Here is a 15,833-nt window from a genome sequence, read left to right on the forward strand (position 1 = left end):
AGTTACTTGAAGGAACGCCTCTCCCTACACAATCCGCCCCGCACTCTCAGAACATCTGGGAAGAATTTATTAGAACACCATAAGTCCAGGCTAACAACAATTTCTCATAGATCATTTATGAACACTGAGGTCGGACCATATAACATCTGTGTTGAAATCACTTCACTGGTTGCCGATTAGCTTCCAGGCACAGTACAGAGTGTTGGTTATTACCTTTAAAGCCCTACATGGCTTGGGCCCAAGTTACTTGAAGGAACGCCTCTCCCTACACAATCCGCCCCGCACTCTCAGAACATCTGGGAAGAATTTATTAGAACACCATAAGTCCAGGCTAACAACAATTTCTCATAGATCATTTATGGCCACAGCCCCCAAATTATGGAATAGTTTACCAGAAGAGATCCATCTTATTACCAACTTAGATGCCTTTAAGAAGGCTCTTAAGATGGATCTCTTCTGGCGGGCTTACCCACCTGACCTCTTATAGGAGATTGTAAGATAAAATGCTCTATTCTGGTTATAACGATAAGTTTTTGGATATTTCTGGTTGTTCAGATGAAGTTCTAATTTAAAATTATATTGTTAGTGTTTTATTATATGTATTTTTATACTTGTATTTTACTATTTTATTGATGTAATCCCGCCTCGATCTGCAGGGAGAGGCAGGAATGTAAATAAAAATTGTTGTTGTTGTTGTTGTTGTTGTTGTTGTTGTTAAAAATAGAGAGTGGGGTAACTAACTGGGTAACAGGTTATTTCTTAGCTCTCTTTTAAGTGTGATATTCAAAGGCTGTGTGTGTTTTTGGGATGGTTTCATTGCACCTGGCAAAATTTCCTGGAGTGGTTAGGGTTAGGTTGTCAAGACAACCAGCACTTCTACCTTTGTGGTCCTTTCCAAGTCAACAATTCTATGATTTTACGTGGTAGATTCCTGCACTGGCAGAGATGGGACTTTGAAGTTCCTTTCAATCTTGGGATTCTGTGGCCCCAACATCTTTAGCCCAGCAATCCCTCACTGAACTTTGTACTTCTCTGGTATTACAACAATGCTAGCTTTTACTGAATGCCACTTTCATTTTTTCCCCACATTCAGAATCGGTTTTTGTCCCAGAGAGGTTTCCGACGGCTCCATGCAACTCTGGCATCTATATCTACCACATTCTTGATTTTCTCCAACCTCATTTTTCTGGGAGGAAATCATGTTGGCAGAATCTACTGGAACAAGATTTTCCTAGAAGGTAAGTTATACCAATCCAAATTGGGTTGTGTGTGTGTATTTTTTTGTTTCAAAGTGTTATTAGAATTACCTTTCCAGTATGCTATTTGGGACTACAAAACAAAAAACCTCTCACACACACATAATCCACTGAGTGTCTATGCTACATGCTTCTTCTCCACTGAGTACTTCATGCATTTAGCATTTTAACAACGGTAGTAATCATAACATTTCCTCAAAGTTTTCATGGCTTACAGACCTACTTTTCATTTTTACATTGTGTTGTTTTATTTCGGGTCATCTTAGAACTCATTCTCTGCCAAAATGGTACAATGCGTCCGCGTTATATGCGACTTTGAGCTTATGCACAAAGGTGTGCAGAGCCACGCAGGAGCGTGTGGGGTGCAAGGGGCGGCGTGTCCCATTCAAATGAATGGGGCGCATGCCCGTGGTGTGCATGCGCTGCTCCACCGCCACGCCACTGCATGCACAAGCCCCATTCACTTGAATGGCGCTCGAGCATACACAATATTTGGCTTACGTGGGGGGTCCGGATTGAATCCCCCATGTAAGCCAGGGGTGCACTGTACTTACAGTGAGTTATAGCAAGACAATTTCCAGGAAGGTAGCTCTGTCAGTCTACGATGACAAAAACAACAAAATGTCTTGTTCCTTGTTAATGACAACGCATTTTATGTAGCATAAATATATTTTATTTGGCATAAGCTTTTGTGGAGCACAGCCCACCAGGTGACTGGTGTTGCCTCAGTTATTGGATCATTATATAGTTACTGAGATAAAGGAATGAGTAAGTAGGATAAGATAATAATTATGTATAACAGAATAGTGCAAAATGCATACGTATTAGTGACAAATCTGTAAGCCAAAGCTTGATAGATTAAGTGGTGCAAGCTGTATCATTTAAGAACAGTGTTGTACAATTAGGCATAGGGAAATTCTCAGACAGGATGTGGGTTGCTTGTTCAGATGTCATAACAAGCCAAAATGTTTAAAAGTCAGAATTCATAGGCCAGCAAGAAAATGTGTGGTCATAATGTGGTTTGTGGCTGGTTAAATTAACCATGGTTTAATTAGCACAGGTAGATTTCTACATATTTTGACTTCCTTCTGTTTATTTTCCCCCTTACCAAAGAACAGCCAACTTCTAGAAGAGTAACTCACAGTTCTATGATTCTAACTGTGCTAGTCTCTTGTAGAAAAAAAATATACACAATAGGAGTTGAATAGCAAGTACTGTATGTCAGAAACATTCCTTCTCCTGTCCTAACAATGAACCAACTACATTAGTATGTATCATACTGATTTCCAGGTACTTCACTGATAAGTTGTTTTTCTGTACAGTTCCAATTGTTCCCATTCTGCAGTAAATAAAACCTGAAAGATCACCTTTAAGCAATTCACTGGATGGACAGCTACTCTCAACACTGAAAGGAAAAACTCATTTTAAAACTAAGCACAACAGTAGTATGATTTCTTCATTGCGAAGATGTAAGGGACATTAAAGTAGGTTCTGTTAAAAAATAGCTTTTTGATGACCCTCTCTTTTCTTTTTATATGAAAGCTGGCCCCTAGAGGAATAATTCATGGGGGTGATGTCTAGTGTACCACTTGAATCCCTTGCTAGTGCTCTGTATCTCACATGCATAGACACATCACACATGACTGTTTTAATTCCCACTGCTCCACTAATGAAGAGCCATAACTCATTAAAGAATTCTCAGCCCAGGAATTTATTTTGAATCCCAGAAGTGAATAGAGCTTACAGTCATAAAGCACAAAAATCTTCTCCCAGTTACCAAAAGCTTTCTTAATTTCAGTAGGATAGTTTAGGTAAATATGACTTTATCAGCAGAATAGAGACCCAGTGGAATGACTCCCATGATTGGAACATTACAATTGAAGGGCATAAAAGAATATACAGTGGTACCTCGGGTTACGAAATTAATTCGTTCCGCCGCCGCTTTCGTAACCCGAAAAGCCTTCGCAAGCCGAAAACCCATAGGCGCTAATGGGGAAAAGCCGCGATTTCGTGTGAAATAGCGCCGAAAAGCACCAAAATTTTCTTCGTAAGCCGAAATAACCTTCGTAACCCGGAACAGTTATTTCCTATGGGATTTTTTCGTATCCCAGAAATTTCGTAACGTGGGTATTTCGTATCCCGGGGTACCACTGTACAAAAAGAACAGATGTGGCAGAAAATGAGGGGAGGTGGCATTATATGTCAAAGACAAATTCAGTTGTATTTGCTTGCTTATGAGCTGATTTCATGCACTTTCTTCCCTCATCTCCCCCCCCCCATTCATATATACATAGATCTCTGTATGAGCAAGTGAGTGAATAATGGCAATCTAGAAGATTAGGGAATGCATGCGCTCCATTCACTGAGGTGAAAACAAAAACAACACAGTGCTGATTGGTTGGGAGAATGTGTAAAAATAGTAAAAACAAATGTGACACGAGGAGTGGGGAGAGAGAAGAGGAAGGGTTAGTCCAATCTACATGTTCACTACTGGTATCATGGCTGAATATTTCCATAAATAAAGGTTACATAAAATGCAATTTTATTGTTTCTTTTTCTGTCATGTTTTTATGTGTATGTGTGTGTACATTTAAAATCCCCTTACTCATTGCACCAGCAAAGGGGGAAAGGGGATTGGATAGGGGAGCATCCAGTCAGGGTGGATCTGTGGATGTTTAGTCTGGAGAAAAGAAGGTTAAGAGGTGATATGATAGCCCTGTTTAAATACTTGAAGGGATGTCATATCGAGGAGGAAGCAAGCTTGTTTTCTGCTGCTCCAGAGACTAGAACACGGAACAATGGATGCAAACAGCAGGAAAAGAGATTCCTCTCAACATTAGGAGGAACTTCCTGAAAGTAAGGGCTATTTGACAGTGGAACACACTCCCTCAGAGTGTAGTGGAGTCTCCTTCCTTAGAGGTCTTTAAATAGAGGCTGGATGGCCATCTGTCAGGGATGCTTTGATTGAAAGTTCCTGCATGGCAGGGGGGGTTGGACTGGGTGGCCCTTGTGATCTCTTCCAGCTCTATGAGTCTATGATCCAATAGATTGACAGGGCTGTTGGCTAATAGGTTTATGCATGCTGGCAAGTGGAAAAGAAACAAATTCACCAGGGGGAAATGTGAGGCCGGTTATGCCAATGTCACCTCATTGTGTCTGTGTCTCATATTAATGGAGTAACTGCGAGGTCACTATGGGCCAGAAAAATGCAAGATGAAGCTGATATTTTTCGTCAGTATAGACGCTCCCTGAAGCTGAGCTGAGACAGGTTAGGCAAATGTAGAGCAACAAAAAGGGATTTTTCAGTTACATTTGAGGCAAGAAAATGACCATGGGGACAACTGGACTGCTGTTCAGTTCCTTAAGGATTTTTTTTTAACTTTTGTATAGGTTTTAAATTATTCCATAGTGTTCAATGTGTGGATTTTAAATTGTTTTAACATTTTAAAAAAATAATTTGCTTTTTTTGGAAGCTGCTTTGTGTCATACTTTGGGAGAAAGGTGACATATAAATGCACACTGAGAGCTAGTTGTATTCCCCATCACCATGTATAGATGTGAGAGCTGGACAGTGGAAAAAGCTGATAGGAAGAAAATCAACTCCTTTGAGATGTGGTGCTGGAGAAGAGTGCTGAGGATACAGTGGAAGGCTAAAAAGACAAGCAAATGGGTTCTACAACAGATCAAGTCTGAACTCTCCCTGAAAGCCAAAATGAAGAAACTGAGGTTGTTGTACTGTAGCCACATCATGAGGAGGCATGATTCACTCAAAAAGACAATAAAGCTAGGAAAGGTGGAAGGTAGTAGAAAGAGTGAAGACCACCTACTAGATAATAAATAGACTTAATCAAGGAGATTGTGGCACTGAGCCTGCAGGACCTGAGCAGAATGGTTCCCAATTGGCAAAGGGGTCAGATAAGGCTATATCCTCTCATCCTATCTGTTCAACTTGTATTCAGAACATATTATACGAAAAGCAGGATTGTATTCAGAACATATTATACTAAAAGCAGGATCGGAATATCAACAATCTAAGATATGCAGTCGACACCATACTACTAGCTGAAAACATCACAGACTTGGAACAAGTACTACAGAAGATCAAGGAGGAAAGTGAAAAGACAGGCTTATTGTTGAACATAAAGAAAAAAAAATAAGGACCACAGAAAATTTACACAGATTCAACCTAGATAATAAGGAAATAGAAATAGTAAAAGAATTTTCATACCTTCAATAAAATACTGATCAGTGTGGGGACTGCAGTCAAGAAATTATAAGAACACAAAGAATGGAGAGGGCAGCTATGAGAGAACTAGAAAATATCCTAAAATGTAAAGACAAACAACTGAGCACGAAAGAATCATACAAGCCATTGTATCCCCTATTATCATGTATGGATATGAGAGCTGGACAGTTAAGAAAGCAAATAGGAAGAGAATTAATTCATTTGAGATGTGGTGCTGGAGAAGAGTGCTGAGGTTACCATGGATAGCAAAGAAGTCAGACAAATGGGTCCTAGAGCAGATCAAACCAGAAATCTCTCTGGAAGCCAGGATGACTAGACTGAGGCTGTCATACTTTGGCCACATCATGAGGAGGCACAACTCACTGGAAAAAACAATAATGCAGGAAAGGTAGAGGGAAGCAGAAAGAAAGAAAGGCCACATGCTAGATGGATGGACTCTATTAAGGAGGTAATGGGTATGAATTTGCAGGACCTGAGCAGAGCTGTGGAGCATAGGGAGTCTTGGAGAAGTCTCATCTAAAGGGTCGCCATGGGTCAAAATCGACTCGAGGGTGGATAACAACAACAACAACATATGCTATAAAAAAAACAACAATAACAATATACATCTTGAAGAACCCGTTTTCTTGAAGCCACATGCAGATGAAAGTTCTAAATGCAATAATTACTTTTTGTTATTCATTACTCTCTCTTTACTGCAGTAAATAACAGTGATTATCCTCCAGGTAGGGAAACAAGTCCTAGTAGTGAGCACAAAAATGTAGGTATTTCAACCCACTGTGTGCAAAAATCCAGCATATTAAACAAAAGAAAACAAAAATGCTTGAATACTATTCTGTATATTAAAAGTGACTTAGGCGGGTTACAGACTGCCAAAATGCAGCGGTCTGCTGCCGCCGCCGGTTGCAAATGAGCCATTTTTAGAGTTAGGTGGGTGGGAAGTAGGTGGATTAATAGCAAGGCTTAAGGACCTGCTCTTGGGTATATTCAAGACTAAATTGCAAATTACAGATAGCAAATCTAAAGACTTCTTGTTGGAGATACTTTGAAAAGAAACCTTTCAGTAGCCCTAAAACTGCAATCAACTTAGGAAAAGCTGCCACTTTTGTGCCTCACATATGTCAAGTTCATAAATCCATTTCAATGTTGGTGAATAAGTGCTCGGAAGAGATGCCGCGAGGCACTGGTCGCACACTCGCGGCGTTACTTCCGCCGCGCAAAGTGCAGACGCAGAGCGTCCATTACTTCAAAATGGTGGCAGCCGTGTGGAACGGCCGCTGCCATTTGTTACAGACTCAGTCCGTGCTAGGGTTAGGGGGGTCTGGAAGAGACGCCCCTTTCTAACCCTAGCATGGACTGAGTCCGTCCTAGGGTACCCGTCTGTAACAGGCCTTAATTTCTCTTTGTTCTATAGCTGAAAATTATTCCCATTGTAGTATTTATGTTGAAAGCATTTTCTGTTGCCACACAGAATAAGACTGGTGGAAGAGGAGTTTTGTTGAATGCAGTTTTGTGATTTGTTCCAGAAGTAAATGTTTCATTGCTAATCCTAAAGCTGTCCCTTTGAGAGGACAATTGTTGTGACTCATTCACTGCCCTGAATATATATTATGCCTGCAGTGTTGAGTGGGAGACTGAAAAATATGCACTAAAATGGGAGATGGATTTAAAATATCCAGTATTTATATAACTTATAATTTTTACCCAGAGTTTGACGTGGCAAAGGGCAAACATCAAGCCATCCTCCATGCTAACTGCTGGCTAAAGCAGGCATCAACCTTCATGGACCAACATGACACAGACTAATACAATGAACCAACACTGCCAACATGGGTGACTGGGATGGCAGCCTCTACGCTGGGGTTTGAAGTGTTAGGAACACAGCTATTTTTACTCCAGTTATGGTCCAACTTAATAATAATAATAATAATAATAATAATAATAATAATAATAATAATAATAAATTTTTATTTGTATACCGCTATTCCCAGGTAGATCATAGCGGTTCACAACATACAAAGATAATACAATAAAATAAACAACATATATCCCCAGTAACATCCAACAATCTTCCCACACCAATTAAAACTTCAGAATACAAACTAAAACATTACGACATAAAACCATTAAAACCCCCAATACAAACAATAGCTGGATCGAACAAATGTGCATCAAAGGAAGGAAGGATGGTATAATTAAGGAACATGGGGGAAAGCTTATCGGAAAAGATAGGTCTTCAAATTTTTCCTAAACAATAGAGGTGACCAAGCGGAGCTCGTCGGGCAGAGAGTTCCAAATCTGTGGGCCTGAGATAGAAAATGCCCTTTGAGAAGATGAAATATATCTCGACTTAGGAACTCTTAACAGATTCTTCCCGCCCGACCTGAGAGAGGACTGTATGGGAATCTAGGTCAAAGAGGTAGAAGAATATGTCTTATAAGAGATCAAGTGGGCAAGCTCGCCGGAAAATATCCATCTTAACTGCCCCTGTAGGGGCAGGCTGCAAGAGAAAATTTCCTCCTGCTGACATGTTCCATGGCTTCACCTACAAGAAGTCAGCTGGCACAGGTATGGAAATAATATTTGTAAAGATTTGAAAATGACTGGAAAAAATGTTTACCAAATGTCAAGAAAACCTGACAACGAGAATCCTGGAATAATGGGAATTGCCATCGTTTGGGACTTATTCTATACAAAATGCACAAAAATGATTTTTTTTTTTGTGCAGAAATGTTTTTTCCTGTGCAGGAAAGTAATATTATTTCCTGGACAGAAAATGTTGCTTCCTAAGCAGAAAATGCTATTTTCAGTACGAAAATACTATATACAAATTTTGAGCTGAAGAAAATCTTGAATTGTGTAGTCTTTTTTAAGACTATAGTTTTTGAAAACTTTCTTACAAAAATTGATAATATTATTTGTTGTTTCCTGCAAGAGGAAAATAAGTGAATAATTGCACCTGACTGAACCCCAAACAAGATAAGTTCAAGCTGTTGCCAACTGATGATTCAAGATGTTCACCAACCACCAAGTTCATTACTTTGAATGTCCTGTGTAAGCTAGGCTTATTGCTCCCTCTTCCAACATTGACATCATGTTGATCTGAATATGTGACTGTTATTGTATCTAATTTCATATCTTCCAAATTAGCCATTGCATTCCCAGATCAAATTGTCTTTGTACTTACAGTGGCAGCAGTCTAGTTTGTTTAAGCCTGCCACAGAGAACACAGCTGACAGTAAATCATTTGAAATGTGGTGCAGGAGAAGAGTTATACAGCTTACCAACTGAAAAGAAATGAATGGGTCTTATTGCCAGAGTGTTTAACTGAAAATGAGGACAAAGCACCACAAAATGTAGGGCATTCTAGAAAAATGTAGAACACGACCAAATAAAAGCTAAAAACACTAATATAAACATAAATATAAATGCACAAAATGAAGGACATTTTGGAATTCCTGGACAGAAGGTTGAAAAGTAGGAAATGTCCTGGAAGAGGATATCTGGTCACCTTGCATATTGTAAATCCTGAATTCTCACTAGAAGTAAAGATAATCAAACTGGGTGCTATGTTGGAAAAGACAATAATTCTAGGAAAACTGGAATGTAGTAGGAAAAGATTGACCAAATCAAGGAAGCTGTGGCTGCCCTGATTTGCAAGATCGGGACAGGGCAGTTGATGACTGGGTTTTTTTGGAAGTCTCTTGTTCATAAGCTGACCATACATCAAAGTTTACTTGATGGCAGATAGCAAGAGCAATTGCTGAGTACTGAACACAGTAGACAGTGACCACAAATGATGGTGTGGGCAACTCCATGTTTCACTAGAACAGTATCTGGCAGGCTGAGAACTTCACCCTGCTTCCAAATCTGTGTTTGGACTGTGCCGTGAGCTATGAGCAACAAGAAAGAAGTCCAGAGCGTGCCACATTAAAACACTGCAATGTGCCTATTGTGCAAAAATGTATGTAGCAAAACCCACATATTTTTAAAAACAAACAAAGAATAGTAGCAATTTTCGGGAAGACTTTGAGCAGAGAAGAAACCATAATTTGTCAGCCGAGATCAACTCTGGTGCCAAGGAGCATTCAAGAATTCCAAGGAATGCTTAACTGATGACTAAACAGAGATAAATAATTTTAAGCATGGATCATATACCAGTGCCCTAACAAAAAAAAGTGTCTTCACCTTCAGTGTTGTCTTCAATGAATATGTGCACTACGGATGTTTCCGGAGTGGAGTATTCAAGAAGCTAGAACAGTGACTTCTAGTGACATGGCCTTTTGAAATAACAGTAATCCCCCTGCAAATTCTAGTCCCCAATCTCTGTCCACTGCAGTGGAAATGCTTCTTGAATATGTGTCACAAGTCTCATCCTACCTTGGAGTTTTCTCCTTGACGATTATACCTATTTTTAAAAGTATATTGCATGATACAATGTTAGCTCTCAAACATTCATGACAATGGAGTGACTCACTCAAGAGGCTGTCATAATGTAATAAATCTGTCTTTGGCTACCTCCGGAGGGAGACTTTGGGCAACAAGAAAATGGAAACCAATTGTCAATTACAATATCTTGCAGAAGTATTCTCCCCCTCTGACTCTTTCACATTTTTTGTGTTACAGCCTGGAAATGAAATGGATTTAATTGGCATGTTTACAACTTGATGTACACAAGTACACAGCACTGTAGGGATGCAAAATGATTTTCTAGTAGCCGAAAAGTGAAGAACACAAAAGCAAATTGCACTTTAAGATATGTGGACATACATAAATGCAGGAAACACGCATAGCGACTTTGGGTCATGTATTAGGAGAAAGGCAAGACATAAATTAAATAAATAAAGGAGTCATAAAAATAGGAGTACTAGCTGCGGTGTTCAGGTCTAGCAGTGGAAAGCCAACAAAACACGGTTTGTAAATGCTGCTTCTCTTACATGAGAATCAACAATCCTTGAAACAGCTCTCTTCTTTTTAAGTTCTAAGGAGCAATTCTCTCTGCATGGCAGTAGGAAACATTGCAAGGATGCAGTGAAATGTGCAAAGGAGTGGGGCTGGTGAGTCCATATCATTCTGCTCCAGATTTTAGTCTAAATTTTAAAGGAGCTATCCATGGTGCAGAGCTATTTGTGGAATTAAATTCATCACCTTAGAGCAGGGGTCGGCAACCCCCGGCCCGCGGGCCTAATCCAGCCCGCGGAGGCAGCAGTACCAGCCCCAGCCCAGTCCTGCCGCCGATTGCCGCAGGCGGTATTGCGGCGGTGGCGGTGGCGGCAGCGAGGAGGGCGGGCCACAGACAGTGCGCCACCCGCCCACCCGCCAGCGACTTCCTATAGCCCTGTGCACACCTGCAGGGCTGCGTGGAGGGCTAAATAGGAGGAGTTTCTCCTCCTGGGGCTGGCTGGCCAATGGCTGCTAGCAGAGGGCGGGCTGTTGGAGCTCCAGCCTGCCCCTGTTGGCCAGCCAGCCTCAAGAGGAGGAGCTCCTCCTCTAGTCCTCAGCAGGGCAGGAGGGGGCGGCAGTGCTCCTCCTCCCTCCCGCGCTGCCCGCGGTTGCCTCACAGCTGCGGGCCGGGCAGGAGGGAGGCACGGGTCCTCCTGCTCCCTCCTGGGCTCCCTGGGGGTCTTTCCTCTGCCAAACCTCCCTCCAGAGAGAGAGGTTTGGCGGAGGAAGGGCCCCTGAGGGAGCCCAGGGCCTGGCGGGCCGGCGTCTTGGGCTCCCTGAGGGTCTTTCCTCTGCCAGACCTCTCTCTCTGGAGGGAGGTTTGGCGGAGGAAGGGCTCCTAAGGGGGAGGCCTCCAGCGCTGGCGCCCCCGGCCGGTTCTTTTGCCAGCCTCTGACGGGGCCTGGGGCCCCCTCAGGGGCTGGCACAGACGGGGAGGCCTCCAGCACTGGTGGCCCTGGCCGGCTCTTTTGCCGGCCTCTGACGGGGCCCCCTCAGGGGCCGGCAAAGAGGGGGAGGCCTCCAGTGCTGGCTCCGCCCCCGTAGGGTGGAAGCTCCGCCCTGGCACACGGGCCCGCCCCCAGAGGGTGGAAGCTCCCCCCTGCTTCGGCCCCCCAGTTGTCCTGGGGGCCAGCACCCGGCCCCCGGCTCAAAAAGGTTGCCTACCCCTGCCTTAGAGTCACTTTTAACGTTCAAGTTAAACCATGTGTAGATTTACCTTTCATTTCTCCTGGAAGCCACCAGCCCTGAGCAGCTCCAAGTTCAATGGAGAGCTGGTACTTCAGGTCTTCCCAAACTGGGGTGTTTGCACCCCCAGGGAGTGTGAGATGGAATTTCATGGAGTGCAACAAAGAGTGGTTTGTGTCCTGGAGAAACATGTCACACATCAGTAGTGGTAATAGGTGGTTGTGTTGCATAGATACTAGTCTCATTATTTATTTAATCAAAGGTAGAGAATTTTACGATTTACAATAGTTTACTTTTTTTCTGAATAAATTAGAATCTCATTGCTCAATTTAGATTAGCATATTTTTTCTTTTTCTTTTTTTAGTTAGCATTTATTGTTTACAATTACATTAGCATTCTACTTTAAAAACATGAGCTTATGCACTGAGTTAAAGCCTTTTTTTAAAAAAAAGTTCAGTTGGTTCACCCACAGTATTGTATGTGGCTCAATTTGTGGTTTAAAAATTAGGAATTTGACTTCTTCATCTTTAAATGTGATATTAGTTTTGTATGGAGTGTGAACATTAACCAAACATTTCCTAGGGGTATAGGGTATAGAAAAGTTTGGGAACCACTGTGATACAGGTTGGGTCTCCCTTATCCAAAATGTTTTGGACCAGAAGCATTTTGGGTTTTGGAGTTTTTCAGATTTTGAAATGTTTGCATATCCGTAATGAGATCTCTTGGAGATGGGACCCAAGTATAAACATAAAATTCATTTATGTTTCATATACACCTTATACACATAACCAGAAAGTAATTTTATACACAATATTTGTAATAATTTTGTGCATGAAAGAAAGTTCTGCCAGAAAGCAAAGGTATCACTGTATCAGCCACCCCTGTGCACATGGATTTTGGATTTTCGATAGGGTTGCCATAACTGTCAACCTCCAAACCGGGACAAATGTAAAAAATGTAGGACAAATGTAGGACAAAATTTAGCCACAAATGTAGGACATATTTTTAAATGGAGGACACGCGAAAAAAATTTGATTTAAAAAAGCATTAATATAAACGCATGTTTCTTAGGCAAGCTCAAAATGGAGGACATTTTGGCATTATTCCAAGACAGATTGCAGAAATGTACTTCCTTTTCTGGTCAAACACCCCCCCCCCCAATTCCAAAACACACAACAGCACATTTGGGCATTGAACATGGCTTTATTTAACATGGCCTCTTGCATATTTCAGAAGCTTGTTGCATAACCAAACCCTTTGGGTTTAACACTTAACATGGGTTAACATGGCTATGCATATTTAACATGTCAAAGTGGTTTAACAAGAACTGGATTTGCCATCGGTTTCAGGTTTCTTACCCCAACTATACTTCTCAGAAGTGTATACTTGGTCAAGTTACTTTGTTTTTTCTTCACTGCGCATGAGTTTGTAAAAATCAGAGCAACTTACATTGGCCATGCTTCATAAGCTGGCTGATATCAATATCATCATCATCATCACCATCATTGTCACAACAAGGCAGACTTGTTAGCATTAAAAGCACAAAAAATACACAAAATACACACTTTGGAAGGTCACACTCTCTCAGCTTCAGAAAAGCTGGCTGATATCAATATCATCATCATCATCATCATCATCATCATCATCATCATCATCACCATCATTGTCACAACAAGGCAGACTTGTTAGCATTAAAAGCACCAAAAATGCACTTTGGAAAGTCACACTGTGTCGCCTTCATAAAGAGTCAGTGCATGCCTCAGAAGCTGACTGATATCATCATCACCACCACCACCATCATCATCACTATTCAAGGCAGACCTGTTAGCATTAAAAGCTCCAAAAATACACAGAAAGCACACTTTGGAAAGTCACACTGTCTCGTCTTCAGAAAGAGTGGGTGCATGCCTCAGAAGCTGACTGATATCATCATCATCATCATCATCATCATCAGTATCCAAGGCAGACCTGTTAGCATTAAAAGCTCCAAAAATACACAGAAATGCACTTTGGGGGGAAAACTTAGGAAATGGACACCCACCTCTTCCTCCTCCTCTTCCTCCTCCTGCTACTCTTCCTTCTACTCTTCCTCCTCCTCTTCTTCTTCCTCCTCCTCCTCCTGCTACTCTTCCTCTTCCTCCTCTTCCCCTTCCTCTTCCTCCCCCCCTCTTCCTCCGCTGGCCACTGCTGCCTCACCGGGCCTGGGCCGGCTCACGTGGGGACCAGAGGAGGAGCTCCTCCTCTTGAGGCTGGCTGGCTAATGGGGGCAGACTGGAGCTACAACAGTCCCGCCCAGTGCCAGCAGCCATTGGCCGGCCAGCCTCAGAAGGAGGAACTCCTCCTGCTTAGCCCTGCGCATGGCCCTATAAGAACACGCAGGGCAAGCGGAAGTGCCGGCGCGCGCTACTGCTGCCACACCGCACAGTGCGGCAAAGCCGCGGTGGTGGTACTCACAGCGGCGGCGGCGGCAGTGCGGGGGCGGTGCGCAGCTCAACGGCTGTGTGGAGTGGCCATGTGCAGCGGCAGCCGCATCAGCCGCCATAGCCATCCACAGCGGCAGCTGACCCAGGGCAAACCTGGGTCACTGAAGGAACTAGGATGGGACAACCCCGCCCGGTTCAAAAGCAGGATTGTCCCACCCCCAGGCGGGATATGGCAACCCTAATTTTGGAATACTTGGAATTCTAGATAATAGAGATTCAATTTATAACACACATTGATCTGTGTTATGTAAATATACCTTACTTACATGAAAAAAAGAATTAAATTGGTTGGATCTATAAATCAGGCTGTACAAGTTAAGGTCTTTTGCAGAGCAGCAGGCAGTTACATGGCTGCTTACGATAGTCAGAGCATACTAACTGATCTTGAGTAGTTTATCAAGCTAATCCTCACAAGAGGATGGATGATTTTCAAACCATGTCTCTAGTGAGAAATATTACTAACAATAGGATTTTCCTTTATTCCTGAAATCAGAATGTAAATGGAGTGTAAATCTTTGCACAATTAATGGGGCAGATACATAAGGGATGCATGTCACTGAAGCAATTCTGTTTATTTAGACTTAATCCTAGCCATCCTGCAAGGATAAGAGTTTTACAAAGAATGTACTAAAATGTTTGAATAAACAGTGTTACAAATAAACTTTCAGAGCATAAGATGAATTTTGCCCTTGCAAGAGAAAACTTATGTTACCTGTGAAAGATAATAGGGCAAATGTACTTTAAGTTATGCTAATTCCAGCAATATTGTTGTTATCTGTCATAGTTGACTTTGACTTATGGCGACCCTGTGAATAAGAGACCTAGACATAGAAAATGTGGCCATTGAGGGACACTTTTTAATCAGAGTGATGGATGAAAAGAAGATTTTGGAAACATTTTGCTTGAAATAATTTATTTTGTTGGACTACTATTCCCTTGTGTTTGTTTAAAAAGTGCTTGCAAAGTTGTTTAAAAGAGTGGTGAGGAAAGTTTGTTTTCTGCTTAAAGCAGAATCTGACAATCTTTCTTCATTTAGACTACATCTCCCAGGTCTTATTAAAAGCTATTCTTGCAAAAGTATTAAAAACAGATCTGGACTTTTTCTGTTCATTGGTTATCCTGTTCATTGTAGATGTTAGAAAACCTAATTCCAACTTCTCATTTGTTAAACTTTGTATTTAGTTTTTGTAATCTGAACAATAATCTCTGGCTGCATCTACACTGCAGAAATAATCCAGTTTGACACCATTTTAAGTGCCGTGATTCAATGCTATGGAATTCTGGATCCGTAGTTTATTGTGGCTCCAGAGCTCTCTGACAGAGAAGGCTAAATATCTCACAAAACTGCAGTTCTCAGAATTCCATAGCATTGAGCCTTTGCAGTTAAAATGGTGTCAAATTGGATTATGTCTGCAGTGCAGACATCCCATCTGAGGTGGCTAATGTATCATATTTAGTGACATCATCAGGGACTGCCCAATTTTACATCATCAGGAACCTTAGTTCTCTGGTTTTTGCCTGAAATCTCAGGCGTTGACTTGCTCTTCATCTGACAATCCTAGTACACATTTACATCCATCACAGCTGCAGTCTGTGACCATATGTATTCAGACTGTTGATCTGTGCAAAGGTAGCACTTTTCACTTATAACATTCAACACATATACACTGTACTCAGATGACTGATCTGTACACTGATATACTGGTATATTCACTTCGG

The 15,833-nt window shown here is 41.8% G+C and overlaps 1 protein-coding gene across 3 annotated transcripts in view; it reads left to right on the forward strand.

The window, feature by feature from the left end:
• Positions 1–15,833, forward strand: part of HHAT (hedgehog acyltransferase) — a 316,462-nt gene that overhangs the window by 228,574 nt on the left and 72,055 nt on the right. For 2 of the 3 annotated variants that reach the window (XM_042446145.1, XM_042446144.1), the window contains exon 11: positions 1,094–1,238. In XM_042446145.1, coding sequence (XP_042302079.1) covers positions 1,094–1,238 — 145 coding nt within the window. Of the gene's footprint in view, positions 1–1,093; positions 1,239–2,578; positions 3,212–15,833 lie in introns of those variants that run through there. The other variant, XM_042446146.1, reaches the window with a different exon arrangement.

The sequence above is a fragment of the Sceloporus undulatus genome, chromosome 1 (assembly GCF_019175285.1).
Source record: "Sceloporus undulatus isolate JIND9_A2432 ecotype Alabama chromosome 1, SceUnd_v1.1, whole genome shotgun sequence".
NCBI lineage: Eukaryota > Metazoa > Chordata > Lepidosauria > Squamata > Phrynosomatidae > Sceloporus > Sceloporus undulatus.